Here is an 18,922-nt window from a genome sequence, read left to right as displayed (position 1 = left end):
ACGAGTTCTGTGTTTTTATTATTATGATCATATCATTGTACATTTTAGGGTATTAAGAGCAAAGACAGTTTTTCAAATTTAGGAGAAACTAAATTGGCTGGCTTGTGAAAGTTTGAAGACATTTAAAACACTTTCATTTCCAGTCTATTCAAAATAGGCCTTGCTTGGATATCTCCCTACTGTATAAACCAGTCTGTCATAATGATACATGCTGAAGCCAGTTTTAATTAATACTTTGAGTCCATGATCGCAACATTATTACATGTCGTGTATCAGAAATTCTAGCCAGAAAGTGCAACAAGATTCTTGAGTAGCTTATTTTATACTTGTGTGCTAAGAAGCTCCAGTCAAAGATTCTGAATGTTCCCATCTGTCAAAGGTTCACCTTCTTTAAGTGTATTAGCAATAAGTCATTGATTTAGAACTCCACCAGCACTGTTTTCCTCTTTATGCTACATTATTCTTAAATCCTGTGCAGCAGTTTCTTTACATTTATTTATTTTGCCTCTGTGTGTATATGTGTGTGTGTGTGTATAATTATCACTGTTCATTGCAATCATTTTCACAAATTATTAATTTTGGCATCGGGGTAAATATATGATCTTCTAACCTTTGTTTTTGTGGGTGTGCCCAGCTCTGTTGATTCAGCATTGGCCTGAAATTTCTTGTATAGGAAAAACTGTTAAGATATATCAAAGGCATTTTTTCATTTGACTTACCTGGATTTCTATGGATGATGACTGTATTCACCAACTCATATGAACGGTGGCATGACTGTATGGACCCAGTCCCAGGTCAGAAAGTACAGCTTGTTCCCTTTTAAGAGTTAGTATTTTATGAGTCTGATGCAGGAGTCTGGAAAACAGTGTCCTTTGTTGTATTCATTAGCATTGTTCTGTTTTTACTGGTCTATATCATGATATCGTGTAGAACAGCAATATTAGAAATTGTCCTCTGCAAAATCCCTGAGACAGTTCTAACATGAGACTCTTCAGCCTGGAAATGCGCAGGCTCAGGGATGATCTGGTGGCAGCCTATAAGTACATCAGGGTTGTGCATCAGGATCTGAGGGAACATCTGTTCACCACAGCGCCCCAAGAGATGACAAGGTCAAATGGTCACAAATTCCTCCAAGACTGTTTTAGGCTGGACATAAGGAAAAACTTCTTTACTGTCCAAGCCCATACGGCCTGGAATAGACTGCCTCCAGAGGTGGTGCAAGCACCTACTCTGGACTCTTTTAAGAAACATTTGGATGTCTATCTTGCTGGGACATTTGACCCTCACAAACTTCCTGCCCCTGGGGCAGGGGGCTGGACTCGATGATCTTCTGAGATCCCTTCCAGCCCTAACGTCTATGAAATCTATGAAACATGCGGGTCCCAGACAAACTGCTTTATTATTGCACTATGACACTTTTGCTGGCAGCTCCTGGTCATCTATGGTAAAGACACAGTCCTTCTTGGAAAATCCCACTTGTGTATTAGGAAGTCACTTGAGTAGATTTTGGTACTTAGCTTTTTCAGATCATAGAATTATAGAAAATTTGGGTTGGAAGGGACCTCAGGAGGTCATCTAGTCCAAACCCCTGCTCAAAGCAGGATCATCCCCAACTGTATCATCCCAGCTAAGGCTTTGTTTTCCCAGATTTTAAAAATCTCTGAAGATGGAGATTCTACCACCTCTCTGGGTAACCTGTTCCACTGTTTTACTATCCTGCTTGTGAGGGAGTTTTTCCTAATATCTAACATAAACTTTCCTTGCTGCAACTTGAGACCATTGCTCCTTGTCCTGTCATCTGCCACCACTGAGAACAGTCTAGCTCCATCCTCTTTGTAACCACCCTTCAGGTAGTTGAAGGCTGCTATTCAATCTCCCCTCACTGTTCTCTTCTCTAGACTATACATTTTGCATGAATAACCTTTTTTTCTGTTGTGAATATGGTAAATTGGTTCTAAATTGCTAAAACATTCAGCATGCTGAAAAACTGGTGAAGAATTTCCCTTACTGTTACTTTAGTTCTAGTAATTCAAAGCTTTCAAATCCCATTTTGGGGCTTGTCTTCTAACCAAAGCTGATTTTTAGCCTAAGAGTTTTAGATTAGCCATGTTTTAGGAAAGGAGAATGAATGATCAATTATAACCACTGGAAAAATAAGAAGAATCTTGTGATCTTTTTCTGAACAACTGTCCCAGAAAGGAGGAATACGAAAGCTGATATTTGGCATGTAAGTTTAATTAATAGAGGAACACTGTTTTTAACACATTTGACAGAAGAGGTTGTTGCACTCTACATTTATAATTAAAAAAAAATCATTGTCAAAGGAAATTACACTATTAAATACTTCCCACCTCCATTTGATAGTGGGAGAAAAGATACAAAACATCTCTTTCTAGCATACTCTCCCCTATTCTGGAGTTAGGTAAGGCATCTGTCCTCTCTTTGTTGAACAAGTAATTGTTTTGCATTTAAATCACTTTAATAGTGGTAATTTCAAAAAGTAAAGCCTCTTTCTCTCAATTGTGTAGAAAGGTATTTAGCTGTATTAGAAGTTGGGCATAAAGCAAGGTGGCACCTTACCAACTAATTGGCTCAAGGAGGCATGAGCTTTCATAAGCTACAGCCTACTTTATCAGATGCTATCAGTGGACTTGCAGAGCCATCGACTATCTCAAGGCAGCCTTGGGGAACAAGCCTGTGCTGGTTTATAGGCAATCCCCCAATCTTTAAATATTTCCCTCCAGCAATAAGACTACCTAACTCCTAGTCTGTTCCAGCAGAGCCAGCTTTTGGAAAAATGGGTCCATGGGTGAACTTGTATTTTGGTGCCCTCCAATGCTTTCCCCTGGTTACTCCTCGGCTCCCCTCCAGCTCACCAGCACTGTGTGCACATGGGATGGAGTGTGTGTGTGTGGGGGGGGGGCAGGGGGGGTCAGAAGGTGGAGGAATAGGGGGTCAGGGGTGTGTGTGTGGTGGGTGTAGGGTTTGTGTGTGTGGGGGGGGGGGCATGTGTATGTGTGGGCACATGTTTTCCAGCAGCTGTGGGTGGCAAGAGACCCTGTGAGCTATTGCAGGGCAGCATGTGTCCACTCACTAAGATACTGGCCTGGTACTGGGCAGCAGGGCTGGGGGTTGATGGGGGCTCAGCACTGGGTGCCAGGAAAGGCAGGTGGGTAGACAGCAGACAAGGCTGTCTACATAGGAAGCCCAGCCCCAGCAGCAGGGCGTCACTGCCCAGCACTGCTTGGCTGCTTGTACCCTCACTCTTGGCAGTGGTGGCAGTGGCCTGGGGTGTGGAGCACTGCAGCTCAGCCTCCAGCCCTAACAGGTTGGTAATGAACCCTTTTTATTGGGCACTGTTGCTTTTCCCTTGGTCTGGCCCTTGGTGCCCTCCTCCACGCCTGTCATGCTGCCTGGCAGTACCTGCCACTGCCACTGCCTGGGGCTTTTTGTCCCACTGCCCTAGCTGGCCAGCCCTAATCAGCTCCGGGGGGGAGGGTGGGCCCTGCTGCCCATTCCCTTGGATTAGTTGCCACCTAAGTCCCTGCAATGACTCCCACCTGGCATGAACGGTAGGGCAGGGCAGGGTGTGTGTGTGTGTGTGGTGCTCCCCTTAACTGTGGCACTTTGGGCAGTTGCTCATGCCACCCAGCCCTAAGGGTGGGTTGCTTTGTGTCCAACCCAATGGGTCTTGCAACAGACCTAGATGCCAGTTGTGCCCACTTATCAGCTCACAACCTATCATCTCTGGACTAAACAACATGGAATATAATATCCAGGGTTCATTTGCCTGCTCCTCTACTAGCCTCATATATGCCATCACCTGCTTATACTGAGTTCCAAAGTCTGCATCAAGGATAGTTTATGCATTTTTATATTAAACAGTCAGTGGATAAAATGCATAAAACGTGTGTGTGTGTGTAAACTTGTAGTATGTAACTTGTAGTATATATACTTGTAGTATGTAACTATTTACCTACTTATGTAACTATTTAGCTACTTACCTATTGATATATGGAGGGGATGAGAGAGAGCAAGCCATACAATATATGAAAGCTAAAGATTGCTATATCGTACTATAATGACAAGCAGAGCTCTCTTCATTATATATCCTGGACTTGTAACAAACATATTATCAAAGCACTTGTAACACATGTATTATTATGTATGACCTAAGAGCCAAGAATGAAATGTCTTTATACAATTAGGATTGTGTAAGTTGATTGTGTATTTCATCAATTTGGAGGGAGAGGTAATTATACACATAATTACTATGTAATTCTGCATTTTTAAATAGCAAAGAAATGCCATAGAGAGAATCTTTATCAGCAGCATATAAAATGTGGTAATGCCAGTTGAAATGAACGTATACTACACAATTAAATTTACAAAGGAAAATTTTTATTTAATTGTCTCATCTCAAGAGACTTCTGAACCTATATTAAATACACGAATTCTTAAGAAAGGTTTTAAATAAATATTTATATTATCATTGATGTTCCTTCCCAGAGCCTCTTCCTTTATAATTTACCTAAATTTAGAACTATCTTTTCCTCTGAGGATCAGAACCTTTGCCTGGCCAGTGCTGTAGGTACCTGAGTGGTGATTTCTGGTGTAGGCGTATTGCAATAAGTAAAATCAACAAGAGCGTGTCTGAAAAGCATGTTCCTCAGAAAAGAAAAAGAAGTTTTAAAGCCTATGAAAAGGGAAAGCTCTCTTTTCTTATTACATTCTTCTTTCTTTTTTTTTTTTTTTTTAAAGAGCAGCTCGGTCTCTGCAAGTGGGATACAATGGAGAAAATGAATGAATAATTTGAACAGGTTAAAAAAAAGGTTGGAGCACTGGAGAGACCCACTATTCACAGAAATGACAGATGGAACACTGAAAACACCTGCAGTCATAGTTTAGTCATGACCTTTTCAGTAATAGACTGTAAAATAAAGTCAGAATATGCTGACTAACCAATCATTTTCATGATAATGCCACTGATGTCAGTGAAGGTGGATGAGGAAGTTGTATTTGACCCAATGAGTTTTTTTCTTTATCGATCATTCTTCAAGAATAGATCATTGCTAACGCTTCATAAATTATAACAATAACGATTCATTACGTTTTTGGTAAGAGTCAGGATTGTAACTATTATTATTATCCTCAATTTTCTGATGGAAAATATGCTGCAGAATGCTGAAATGATATACCTAGAGTCACACAGGGTGTCTATAACACAACTGGGATTTGAGCATAGAATTTCCTAATTCTCTTAACTCTGTATTTTTTCTTCCAAAGCAGTAAACATCTTGTTGTATATTCTGTGATACACATGCCCTTTAGTTTTACTTGCTAGTATATCCTTTTCTGTTCCTCCAATGCTTTTCTCTCAATTCCTGCTTCTGAGATTAGGAATGCTTGGCGTGATGGGAACAGCTGTAAAACAGAATAATTCTGGGAAAAAGAACAAAAAAATCTTGCTTTTTCAAACAGCAACTCTAAGCAGCTTTTGAAGATGTGATTCTCTATGAGTTCATTACTCTTTTCCTATTTTAAATGTTAGGATTCTTCATAATAGCTGTAATGTTTGAAGTATAGCAACAAAGAAATATTTATGTACTAATTGAATAATTAGCTCATAAGACCTTAGAAGAAAACAGAAGCAAGTATTATTGTAGCACTAGACCTCATGATTGCCTTCAGATGCTATTAATTACACACAAATTAAATGAGAACATTGAAAATGTGCTTAAGCCAATTTGATTAAGCTTTTAATTCTGCCTCACCCTTGGAACAGAAAGCTAGTTTTTCCCCTTAATTTGCCAGTGGGTTTGTCTACATGAGATGCTATGTCACCATAGTGATAAGCTACATTGCCATAGCTCATTGCTATGAGTACAGAGACGAACTGTGATGCTGACACTACTATTTGGGAAAAGACCCACGTGTCATCCAGACTGAGCAGTAACTTCGGTTACTGCATAGTCAAAATGACTGTGCAGTAATGCCTGCGCAGTCTGGTGCATGCGTAGTTGTGCCCAGTAATAACTTTCAGGGATTGCTCTGTTCCAAGATCCAGAAATCATTATGGGCACATTCACACAGTAGCAGGGAGCTGGGGACTCCTATCACACTGCAGAAGCAGGCTGAGCAGAAGGGCAGGTGCATGATGAAAGTAGCCCTGGGTCATCTCTCAACAACTAATTATTCCCAAGAATCTATTTCTTTTTTGGCGGAGCATGAAGGTGGGGGGGGAGGGGGGGGTGTTACCAGCTCTGTGTTTCTGTGGGAGAGACCCAATTTCAGGTGTCCTCTGATGGATACAGAAATGTATTCCCGAGTCTAGAGCATCAGCCAGAGCACTGTAGATATCGCATAGTTAAAGCTTGCAGCTGAGGATTCCACTAGGCAGGAAATACTAGAGAGAGAGACCTGGGGGCTTTGAGTGCCTTTACACAGACTGCCATGGGGTAAATCAGGTGGAGATGACAGGAAGACTTCACTTGGTAGAAGAGGTAGTTTAGTTCACTGGGAATCATGGATTTTTTTCTCAGGATCAAAGTAGATGTTCCTGGGAATGAGTGTCATGGTTGGGATGTGACGGGGCTTGGCACTGTGAGGGCTGCACATGAACAAGCCAACAAGGAGAATTGCATCATGCAGGGAGTTATTTATCCATTTCATCCTTTCATTTAACCAAGGGCAAGAAAGAGAAGTAACTTTTGCTGTGAACTTTAACCTGTCCTCTATTCTAAACCCTGTCTGTTGTACTGGCACTTTCCCCCTACCAAACTATTCCCTTTGTTTCACTGAATTTTGCAAGGGGAAGAGACCAAGGTCCAAAATGTTCTTTCTGTATGCTGGGGGAGTCAGGGGCTTGACTGAGGTAATAGGAAAAAGTAATTTGAGGATGGGGCAGTAGAGTTCAGGAGAATACTTCTATTTCTCATTTATACAGAGCAGTCTCATTTATGTGTGTGTGAGATATTGCATATTCCTAAAAATATGCAAACAGTAGTGTTTTGTTTGCATAAACCCTCCAAAGTGGTGGACCTTTGGCCTAAAGAGGTTTGTATATGGGTAGAGAAAGAGTTTAAGACTAAGTGGTTACATGTGGGTTAGTCATGGTTTATTACTATGGTGGGTGCACATTAACAAGATAGCTTTGTGTATTCTCCCATTATGTCACTACATTATTTATTATATTTGGATGGAAAGTTTTATTTTGCAAATGTTAAGCTCAGGGATAGGTACTTGCTTAAAATATTTAAAATAAATAAATTTAGGCTGAAATTTCATAACTGAGTGTTGTGAAGTTAAACTCCTGTGTCCATATTTATAAAGGTAAATAAAAAGGCTCAATTCTTAGAAGTACAGAGCACCTAAAAATTCCACTTGAAGTCAGTGGCATCTACTGGTTTGGGAGGGACTGGAGCTAACTGAGGGAGTGTTGCTGTAAGAAAAGAGTTCACAAGTATGAGAGGAAATCACAAGGCCAGGAAAGGGAAGAAAAATTGAGAAAAGATAGAAGGAAGGAAGAGAAACAATAGGCAGAAATAGCAGTGCTTCTAACAATGAATATATTTTACCAGAGTAATAATGAAAATGAAGGCAGCATTAAACCAAAATTTTGTTACTCTTCATTTTTCCAGGAGTCCCAGTTTAGATCGATCAAGATTATGTAACTCGAAATATAGACCTCAACCCAGAGGCCATAATTAAAAGTGGAATTTGGCGCTCTCTGGAGCTGCTACTGAAAACTTTCACCTTGTGGATTTAGAAAAGTGTGGATTAGATATGATGCCTGATTGGTTATATATACAATCCCCTGATTGTACTCTGGAAATGAGCAAAAAGAAATTGGAATTAAGTGCAGTCCTCCTTGACAACTACTCACACTCTGAATTATCTGATTGTGAGCATATAAATCCTGTTCTCTAAAATAAATCTTTGACCTGTTTCATGCAGATTTGTCTGGGGTCTTGATATATGTATATTTTTCTGTGCCAATGATTTCAGTTTGAAGAAGGATGTGAACACAAGAAAAGGCTGTGTTTCAGTGGGAAATGGAGTCCTGTACCTTCATACCGTCATGATGTCTCATGTGTGTGAAAGTCTCAGAAAAATATAGTCTCTTATATCTCTATCTGGCACCTAGGAGAGTAAGCTTCTATATATTTATTAATTACATACAGCTACTGGAGAGAGTGCTGAAATCAAAAGTCATGTGTTCACAGTGGCAAAATGTGAGTACCAAGCTGTGATTAACTTTCAGTCTGTTAGGGGCTCCCCCCTGCCCTGCCTTTCAAATGCTATACTGAAGCCAACTTTTCATTCCATCCAGGAAGAGCACACAGCAACTGGTGCAGCTTCCTTAGCCTGACGAAGGGTTTTTGAACCTGAAAGCTTGCTTAATAACTATTCTCCAACCATTTGGGTTGGTCTAATAAAAGATATCAAATTCACTCAAGGAACCTTGTCTGCCTATATCCTTAGACCAACACGGCTACAACCTAAACCCCTGGATACTGAAGCCAAAGAACTTTTCATTAATAAAGTTGGGTTGGTAGAGAGGAGTTACAGTAGAGTTTTGTCAAATTTTTCTGTTAAACTTGAAAATATAAGTATATGCTGCTGCCCATTTCAAAGGTCTTTATTATCTCATCATTTTTATATTTCCCTGTGGTAAATATTTTGGGTGTAAAACAAGCAGCCTGCTCTTTGTTAGGATGAATTTTGGAAAGGTGTTGGTTTTGTCAAACTACTTAGGTGTCCCTGTTACATTCCTAGAATGTCTGAAATGCTTCAAAAAACCTGATCAGCTGATCGCCAAAACCCCCATGGCTGGTAGCCATAGCTGGGCTGCTGGGCATTGGGAAGCAGAGGCTCCTGGCAGAGGCTGGGCATTGGGAAGTAGAGGCTCCTGGCAGAAGCAGAGGCTCCTGGCATTGGGAAGCTGAGGGTCCTGGCCTGTATTCCCCCTGTACTCCAGCAACCCAACCAGAGCTGCTGGTCTGGAGTTTAAAGCTAATTCTTTAAAGTTCCCTAGGCACTGGGAGCCAGAGACCAGGAAGCCTCTCCCTACTGTCTGGGTCTGAGCACCTGGGGAGTCCTAAAAAGCATGGCTGTAACCCAGCTGCAAACATATTATTTAAAGCTCCACATGCACCAGGACCCATGATGTGGGGCATGGGCAGCTGAGAGCTCCTGGCTCCCCTGCTGCTCATGCCCCACACCATGAAGCAGTGCCCATAGCTGGGGTTTAGGCAGCTTCCAGCCTCCAGATGCCACTTCCACAGTTGCCCCAGGAGCTTAAAAAAGCAGACGTGCAGCTGCAGCCCCAGCTGCACACATGCTTTTTAGAGGTCTGAGGCACAATGAGTCCAAGATTTGGGAGGTGCTCCCTGATGTCAGACTCACAGCACTGATGCTCATCTCCCTCTGGTGCTGCCCCCAGGCCAATCCCACTGATCAGGTAGAGGATGGCTGTGTCATGGATCCCGGAGCTGCCCCACACCAGATCCCTATGCTCAGCTGAGTGACAGATCCCTATGCTCTGTCATCGGTGACATGCCACACATTCAATGAGCTACACAGGTGTTACACATCACATGTAGAATAGCTTTGTTGTTTGTTTGCTAAATTGGCTTTAATGTGTGGCTGGGTTACTGTTATGGCACAATTAACACCTTAATCATGTCCTAAATATAATGTGTGTCTGGGCCCTAATCCAGATCATCATTATGTCCACCTATGAAACAGCACGGCTTACAGGAAAGTAAAACTTGGTATGTAGAAATACAGCTGTTCAAGACTGTTTTGAAGGAAGTGTATTTTGTTGGAAAACGCTGATTTATGGCAATCAAAACTTTTTTATTGAACAGTTGCTGCTTCAGTGAATACGTCATCAGATTAGTTTCTCAGGTCCAGAATAAAGTTTATGGTCAAAGTGTTGAACCAGGGCCTCCCACAACCCTAACGAATGCCCTGATCACTAGGTTGTTGATATCTTAGGATTGATGAATCTCCCCCCTGTTTTTTCTAGACAAATGTTGAAACATCTTGGCTTTGTCCTGTTGTAGTTGAGGGCAAATCAGTTTGCTTGTCTTAGATGCTCCCAGCTTGCAGCATGGCTAATGATGTACTTGAGATTTTTTAAAGTACTTTTTGTATAGAACATTAAATATTAGTTTACTTCTATCTAAATAAGTAGAGAAATATAGCAGCAGTAATAGTTAACCAGAGACCAGGGCCATGTCAAACTAAATACTGCATAAATGTGTAAGGAAGATTTGATCCTTGAACCATTATAATTTACAATCTAACACTACACTTCTGCATATTATATTGTGTATATTTGTGTGCGCGCGCGCGTGCTATTTGTGCAAGTGGCATTGCTGTTTGTTAGAATTGCCCCCCAGATCATGGTTGCCCAATTACTTTCCTTGATTTTTGAACCCTTCTATATTAAAGTGGTTTGGACGTCCACTAAAACTTTTAGGAGTAGTTTAGTTGTAATGTATGCTATTAGTTGTCAGACATACGTTTCAAGTTGTCAAAATCTCTCTTGCCTTTGATACTTCCTTAACCTGGATGTGTTATGATAAAGAGCAATAAAGCCATGAAACTGCTTATGATACTGTTTGCTATTATAAATCATTGTGTGTGATTTAAAAAGTAACAAAAATAAAGTTGTTTGACGTAAAAGGTTTTTAAATACTTTCCTTTAATCTGTCTTCTCATGTAATTTCTCAATCGGAAGTGCTTTGTGTTTAATGACAGTGCAGCATATATGCTATCATCATTTGATTGAATTGTTCTCTAAAGGGAACTGGAAGGTCTGGGTGAATTTGAACCCAAGAACAGTGCATCTCCTGTTGTGCTTAAGTAAAATTTAAATTTCATTACCGTGTGGTAATGTTCTGGAAAAGCACATGTAGTATCTGAAGACAGAATTGTCTGCTCATTTTGTTGTTAAATATAAATGTCCTGTAGAACAACTGTTTGGTGTTCATAGTCTATAAGCCTGTTAAGTAGAAAGGACAAAGCATATGGTATAATTAATAGGTGGGTAGGATCCACACTTTCATCTTTAATTAAAGACAAGTGGGCATATGAAATATATTCCCTCAGAACTAACGTGAGAAAATATGCACACACGTAATTAATCTGGCTGCTGGAAGTCACAGTTTCATCCCTGAAATAAAGCAGAAAGAAATGTCAGTGACCAGGAAGGCGCACTCAGAACCCAATGAAACTTTTCTATGGACTTCAAAGGAAGTTGGTTTGGGTGCGAAAAGATCATGTTAGTGTTTAGAAATGATTAACCATTAACTATTAATTTACTATGCAAAATCATGCTGGACAAGCTGTATATTTGTATTTCTCTCTCTGCCTGTATTATTAATTCGTGTGAGTTTACATTATGCATAAATTTGATTTAAGGCTGCTCATTTGGCTAAAAATCTATTGTATTGGAGATATAATATTATAGGGTTCCTGATAATCTTATTTGGTTTTCTTATCTGTATATATACAGTCTTCCTGAACACTCTTGCAATCTTTATTTAAAGAAATATTACATAATGTGTATCTCTTGAGCTGCATTATCCGGTAGAAGTTTTGGCACTGCTATTATTTAATGCTTATGTGCAGTGTGGGACTAGAAGTGTTCAATATGCTTTGCTAAAATGTGAATAAATACTGTCCACCCCAAGTAGCTGACAGTTTAAGCTTGGGTTGCAGTAGCCTGACTGTATTAGGGGGTGTGGTGTTTGCAGATAGACTGACCAGTGTAGATACTGACCATTGGAAGCCTAAGTATAAAATGGAGCAGGCTATGTGACTGGCATCTGCCCAGGTTCCCAATGTCTGTATACGTGAGCTGATAATTTGCAAGTTGGCTTAAACCTTAACTCAATATAATTTTTGGACGTGTCTGAATTCTAGTTAGATATTTGCACAGTGTAGGTATGTGCCTTAAAATAGATATCAAATAGGCTATTCAGAATACTTGGTTTAGCTCACTGGACCTTCAGCCCGAGAGTGCTGAATTCAAATTACATTATATGCCTGTATGGTTTGTTATGACTGATGGGCTACATTCAGAAAAGACTTCATACTAATGCACTCAGGATTGGTGGCTTGGCCTTTTCTAAACCTTTCTAAGCAATTTCATATACATCACATTCATATAAAATATTTTAAATAAATACACACTGAAAAGAAATATTTGTCTATGAAAATCTGGGGTGTTTAAAGTTTCTCTGCTTATATAACTCTAGACTGAGTTGTATTGTAACAAGATTTATCTCTTGAATGTCATGATCGGGGTGGGCAAAATGTGACCCAGGGGCTGGATGCAGTTCACCAGGCCATCCTATCCAGCCCATGGGGGCCCCTAAAAATTTTTAAAAATTAACATTTATCTGCCCTGGGCTGCCTGTCATGCGGCCCTTGATGACTTGCCAAAACTCAGTAAGCAGCCCTCTGCCCAAAATAATTGCCCGCCCCTGATCTAGATGCTTGTACTGACCTCTTTCTTACTAGTTTTGAGGTGATGTTGCATCTGTAACAGTCCAGGAAGGAGGCAAGAGGCAAGAATTTTTATGGGTCTTGGAGACCTGAGGAGAGGTACCATGGTATCTGAAAGTTTGTCTGTGGCCCTCCCAACTATACAGTTAGTCCACTAAAATATACCACCCCCCCAAAAAAATCCTTGCCTGTCACATTCTTTCTTACTATACATAGATGTTTCTGCTTAATTGAGATTCTCACAGATAAATCTTTTGTTCATTTTCTTTTTCAGAGAAGAGTCAAAGATGTGATATCTCCAATTGTGTTTGAAGCAGCCTACAGCCTTGGGGAACATGTGGTGGGAAAGGAGGAGAAAGAGCTTCCTGCTCTCAAGCCCGTCCTTCGCTGGAAAAAGGGGCAAAAGATAGCCCAAAGGAATCAGGTTGGACTTGGTTTTAATCCTTATTAGAATGGTAGAGAAATGTGGTGTCTGACTAACTTGACAATGAAATGAAACATAAGAGGTGACTGCAGACCTAAAAGCATTATTGTCTTCAAGGGGGGGGGGGGGGGGGTTAATGCCTAAATCACTTTATCACTTCAAGTCATATTTGAGGTTTCACATAACTGGAGAGAAGTTCTTTCACACTAAGGTTTCTTTCCTAAAAATCCCCATCAGTGCAGATCTATCGTGTCATGCAGAACAACTTTGAGCAAGTTTAGACAGCATGGTGTGAGATCCTCACCTTTGTTTTGGTGCTGGATCAAGTGATGTGAAGAGACCCAAAAAAGCCTGGTACTGTCTGGGAAGGAGTCATCTCTGCAGAGGCAATGCAGAAGACATCTTAAGTCCATCCTCTCAGACATCTCTGAATCCCTGTCCCATGAGCCTTAGAGGGGTCAAGACTTTGACAGTAGGTAGGGCATGTTTAGGATGCTGCTGCAGGAGGGAATACTGCAGTCTGTTGGAAGACCCACTAAGACTGTTGTGACTTTGATCCCTAGAAGTGTCTAAATTATGCTGGGGATTTGTGTAAATCTACAAAGCAGACCAGAATGGGAAAGGCAACAAAGTGATGTTAGTTAGCTTTAATCCCATTCCTTGGACTGGTCTGTACTTCACCTGTGAGGGAAGTGGCACCATCCATCTCCTTCATGGTACCCAAAACACCGGCCACCTCTAATAATAGCTGGTCCTCACTGTTGGTTGCTTTGGCCTGGCTACCTTGGTATTGGCAATAATGGGGCCTTTTTTCAAAAAGGGTCAAGTGTAAGCACAACCATAAAATGCTCTTTATTTAAAAATTTAAATAGTCCAATTTAAAAGAGCATTTTTGCCATTTTCTAGATGGGAGCAAGGGAAGACCAAGTTTCAGGGTTTTTACTGCTAATAAATCTATGTTTTGACCTGGTTCTTGCATGTATCTATACCCTCTTGTATTTAAAGATATGCAGTATATATAAAGGCATATTGTATTTTGAAAAGTTATTTAAAAAAAGAGCTGAATTAAAGCCAGGGCTTTTTTGAGGGAGGTGGAAACGTAAAATGCATTGAAGAACCATCCCATATGCAGCTAAATATCATACCCTTGCAAATATATTGTAAGAATTATCTGTATAGCTGTAAACCTTCATGCCTACAGTGTGGCTGAAAATCAAATCTATTATTTAGGTGAACCTATTATCTATGTGAACCTATTATCTATGTGAACCTTTTACAACTAATATAAAAGAGAAGGTCAGATCCTACCTTAGGGGCACAATGTCAGATCAATATTAAAATACCTAGATGTAGAGATTACAAAACACAGAAAGACAAATATTTTGAGAATTTTTGAGCTGTTTTCTTCTGTAATTTGTATTTGAGGAGGGAAACTAGTTCAATGGTCTCTTCCCATGTGCCTTCCAGATGTTGGTCTCTTAGTCAAAGAAGTAAATGATTTGGGTCGGGGGTATGATAGCTAGTGTATTTTTAGCGAGTAAGATGAACTGAGTTTTACATCTAGCATGGCATTTCTGTAAGGAAAAACCTGACTGAAGAGCCTCTTGGAATAGCAATATTATATCTTAAAAAAATTATATGTTTTCATAAGAATATCATTATTTGCTAGTTTTCATTCAGAATTTTTTTGTAAGTTCTCAAATAAAAATCACTTTTGAAAACTAAGCAGGATAGTAGAAAGGTGAATATCAAGCTGAATCTAATGAAGAGGCTTTTTTTTCCAAAGGAACCAGTGATTTTGGGTGTCAGCTTTTGGTGATCCAACCCAAGGTACATGAAATGATACAGATTCTCAGAGGGCATGTGTTCAGTACTTTAAAAAATTCAGGCCCCTTTCACACATTTGAATTTGATTACTCAAAAGCCATTGCATACCCAGTCACTAATCACTTTTGAAACTGAGATCAATAAAGCATATGTGAATAATATTTGTGCTCGTTTTCTGTAGTATTCAGATAGACAGGGCATGTCTACATGGGCAATTAATGTGAAACAATAAACTTTGGGGTTTATTGCTCCAGAGTTTATTGCTTATGGGCATGCCATTTGAACGTGCACCTGGGACCATAGCACGCTGAGCTGGGTTGGAGCAGCCCTGGCTGGCAGGGTGCCATGGGGGGTCAGCCTACCAGACCAGGGCTGTTCCTTCTGACTCAGTGTGCTGCGGAGGGGCTGGCTGGGGTGCAAGGGTGCTCCAGTTCAGGGCTAGCTGCCAGTTAGCCCCTGCACTGAAGCACTCTTCTGCTCCAGCCAGCCATATAAGCATCTACATGTACGTTGCTACAGAGTAAAAAACTGCAGCAGGATAGTACCTGTATTTATTAGTTTACTCCCATTAATTAGTTTACTCCAGCCTAATTGCCTTGCATGCATTGATGCCAAAATGTTTACTACAGAGCTAGTCAATTCTGCAGTCAACATCTCGTGTAGACAGACGTGCCTACTGTGACTTGGGATCTTCATAAATCCTGAGTATAAACATTGTGATTCTGTGATTAGATCCTAACCTGCAGTTTTACAATGGTCATTTTAAAATGGTATCAAAAATTGTCATTTTGCTATACAGTACATCTGGCTAATTTTGTGAATAAGCATGTAAGGAAATCAGGAATTTGGAAGTGTAGTTGGGGTTGTGGGCAGGAGTCGTGCCTGGAAGCAGAGTGAGAGGCAGAGGTTCAAACTTCCATCTCTGAGCAATCCACTTGAGTTCTGCCAGAACAGGGCTGGGCAAAATGCGGCCCAGGGGCCAGATGCGGCCTGCCAGTCCATTCTATCTGACCCATGGGGCCCCTAAAAATGTAGAAAATTAATAATAATCTGCCTTGGGCTGCCTGTCATGTGGCCCTCAATGGCTTTCCGAAACTCAGTAAGCCCAAAATAAGTAAGCCTCTGCCCAAAATAATTGCCCTCCCCTGTGCTAGAACTGTTTGAGGCATCACAAGTCATGACAAGTGTCTGTAGAATTTAGACTATATGTATATACTAACCCATATGTAAGTATCAGATCACATCAGTAAGCTTGAGTGGTTACCTCTACTGGGAGTTAGGTTTATTTTTCATGGCCTTGATATCCCTGCACATAAAAGACTTTTCAGTACATGGCTCTCTCTCAGTGGCCAAGTAGAAATGGAGCCCCATAACCCCTCTGTCCCTATATCCCACCGCTATAGTCTGAGAAAACCATTGGTCTCTGAACCATATATTTTAAGAAAACTTCAAACTCTATAAACTTTTGTTTGGCATCCCCACTGCTCTGTGGAGCTACCTTGAAAAGAGGTTTCACGAGCAGCTACCGGCACAGAAAATCTGTGTCATCCTGATGGCATAGATCTGTGAGAAACCTTGTAGAATTTTATGTCTTAGAAATCATTTTTTCCATATGAGAGAACAGCCTGGCCCCTTGTTATGTTTGTGCTTAGATGGCATTGCAAGAATGCATAGATGGCTATCTCGTATAAAATGTATTTATTCATTCATTCATTCACCTTTATCTTAAAAAAAGTTAACCTTAGCTCTAGGCACTACAAAATATTTGTTCAAAAAACAAAACAGAACAAAGCAATTGAGCTGCACTTATATAGCACTGACTGTTGAATTCAATTGTATCCCTAATTGCCCTGGAGCAAAATCATAATGTAGTTAAAAATTGTAATTTCAAATGGGTCTCAGCAAATGTACTTTAATTGGAAATTGCCCTTGAAAAAGGATGCAAGCATGAGACTTTTCATATAATTTGTATTGGACATTTTTCAAAAGCAAAGAGACTATAGTTTAGCAAATTGAAATAAAAATTAATTAAGTTGGCCTGAGGGACTGATTGATTCAAGGGACGCTAACATTGGACTACGTAATGACTTGTACATTCTCTCTGTATCAGTGGTCCTCAACCTTCTCAGATGCAGGGTACCCCTCTTTTGACTGAAGGCACCCCTAAAAAATGCCAGCTCTTAATTTTCACGCGTTTTTGACTACAGAAAAATAATAGAACAATTCTTCTGTTGCAAAGAACTCACAAAGATCACAACAGATCTACATGTTCTTAACACTATAGATTCCTGTTTGAAATCATATTTGGACAGCTAATAGTGCCAGCATTACATGGCACGCCACAATACCCTTGACAGGATCTCAAGGTGTCCCAGAATGCCATAGCATCCTGGTTAAGAATAACTGGTCTATATGAAGCTATGTTTCCTCTTGTGTGTTATATAATTAATGATAACAAAAGCAGTAATGTTGGGTTTATGTGTGCATCTTGTTGATGTAAATCTAGGTAATTTGTAGAATCATCAGTTGGTAGCTGTCTTAGTGGGGAAGATCCCAGCTGCATAGGCTGGAGATGGTCAGTTATTTTGTTCTCTCAGACATAAAACTTACGTATCAACGTAGAAAGGGGAAGCAAGTTGTATTTTTCATTATAAACATTAGGAGCCTTCCATCCAAAGGTTGACTTTCCTTTAGTTTCCTTGCTGCTGCTTGCCTTTTCTTTGTCAGTGCCTTGAGTCCAGTCTTACTTCTACCCCTATCTCTACATGGGAAAAAAGGCTTGCTACTTAGAATAAGCTAAGCCCATGTAGAATTTTCATTTAGTCCAGGGGTTTTCAACCTTTTTTGGTTGGTGTACCCCCAGTGGCTGGTCGAGAAACGGAGAGTCCCCTGGTGGCCAGTTGTTGAGTGGGGGTGTCCCCTGGCAGCTGGTCCACAAGCAGGGTGGGGGGTGGGGTCAGAAGTGAGGCCAGCGAAACTCGAAGTGCCGGCAGCTTCTGTGCACCACTGCCGCATACCCCTTGGGGCCTTCCAAAGTACCCCCAATTGAAAGCCCCTGATTTAGCTTATCTAAAGTGGTTTGCAATGTAACATTTATCATTATATGTGTTGTATAAATATATGTTGACAGAGTGAGAGATTATGACTAGCAGCATATTTGTTGTATTAATATCCTTTAAACGATATTTGAAATTAATTTGTGATATATTAGTTCCCTGTCTGTTTTAAATGGTGTAATAAAATCCCCTGCTATTAGATGTACCACCTTAGGCTACGAACTTACTCATGCCAAAACTGTGTGTTCCCACAATGTCTCCATTTTATACATTGGTCTATGTGCATTCTTTCACAGCATCTGATGAAGTAATTTCCAGCTCGCAAAAACTCATGATACATATACAAACATACATATATATCTCTAATCAGTTAGTATGTGAGTTGCAAATCTACCCTGCTTTCTTCTTGATAATAATAAGTCCCTCTTTTATAAAGTTTGGGAACTTTGTAATCCCACCCCCAGTATTTATATTTAGAAAACCAGTAACATAATTAAACATAAATAAATCTAGGTAGACAGTGGGTCTAATGAAAGCCAGTAGAGGTTTTTCTTGAGCTGGATTGGAGGGCATTTGCTTCTTCTTTTCTTACATTATATTTTTTTCTTATCAGACAGGAATAATTCTGTAGTGCTGAGAAAATAATGGCAATATTGTATATAGCATTATAATACTATTATAATATAATACTATAATATAATAGTACAGTATTATATTATACCATATTCTAAAAGTGATTTATTAATTAGTTGTCCTCCTTCATCTCTGCTGCTCTTGAGCTCCTTAGTAAGGAGAGTTGGATCTGAGTATTTTTTGTCAATTATTTGGCAACTCTTTCACCAAGGAAGAAAATTGTTTAAGGGCTGAAGACTGGATTATGTCTCGCACCTGTCTATCTTGTGTGTTCTTATGGCCAGTATTACTGTGATGTGCGGGGTGTGCGAAATGGGCTGTATTCAATTCGGATTTGGCCCAAATCGGGGACAGTGATTTGATTTGTTGATTTGGATCACTGTTCCTGATTTAATTCAGCTGAATCCAAATCTGAAGATTTGATGCCATAGACACAGCTTTAAATGTTATTTCTACATAC

General features: G+C 40.2%; 1 protein-coding gene across 1 annotated transcript in view; it reads left to right on the top strand.

Annotated features, from left to right (window-relative positions):
- ITGA9 (integrin subunit alpha 9) overlaps positions 1–18,922 on the top strand; it is a 381,381-nt gene that overhangs the window by 182,742 nt on the left and 179,717 nt on the right. Inside the window, exon 16 of the mRNA XM_019483333.2 lies at positions 12,797–12,946. Coding sequence (XP_019338878.1) covers positions 12,797–12,946 — 150 coding nt within the window. The remainder of the gene's footprint in view (positions 1–12,796; positions 12,947–18,922) is intronic.

The sequence above is a fragment of the Alligator mississippiensis genome, chromosome 5, assembly GCF_030867095.1.
Source record: "Alligator mississippiensis isolate rAllMis1 chromosome 5, rAllMis1, whole genome shotgun sequence".
NCBI lineage: Eukaryota > Metazoa > Chordata > Crocodylia > Alligatoridae > Alligator > Alligator mississippiensis.
This window is presented reverse-complemented; position numbering and strand designations above follow the sequence as displayed.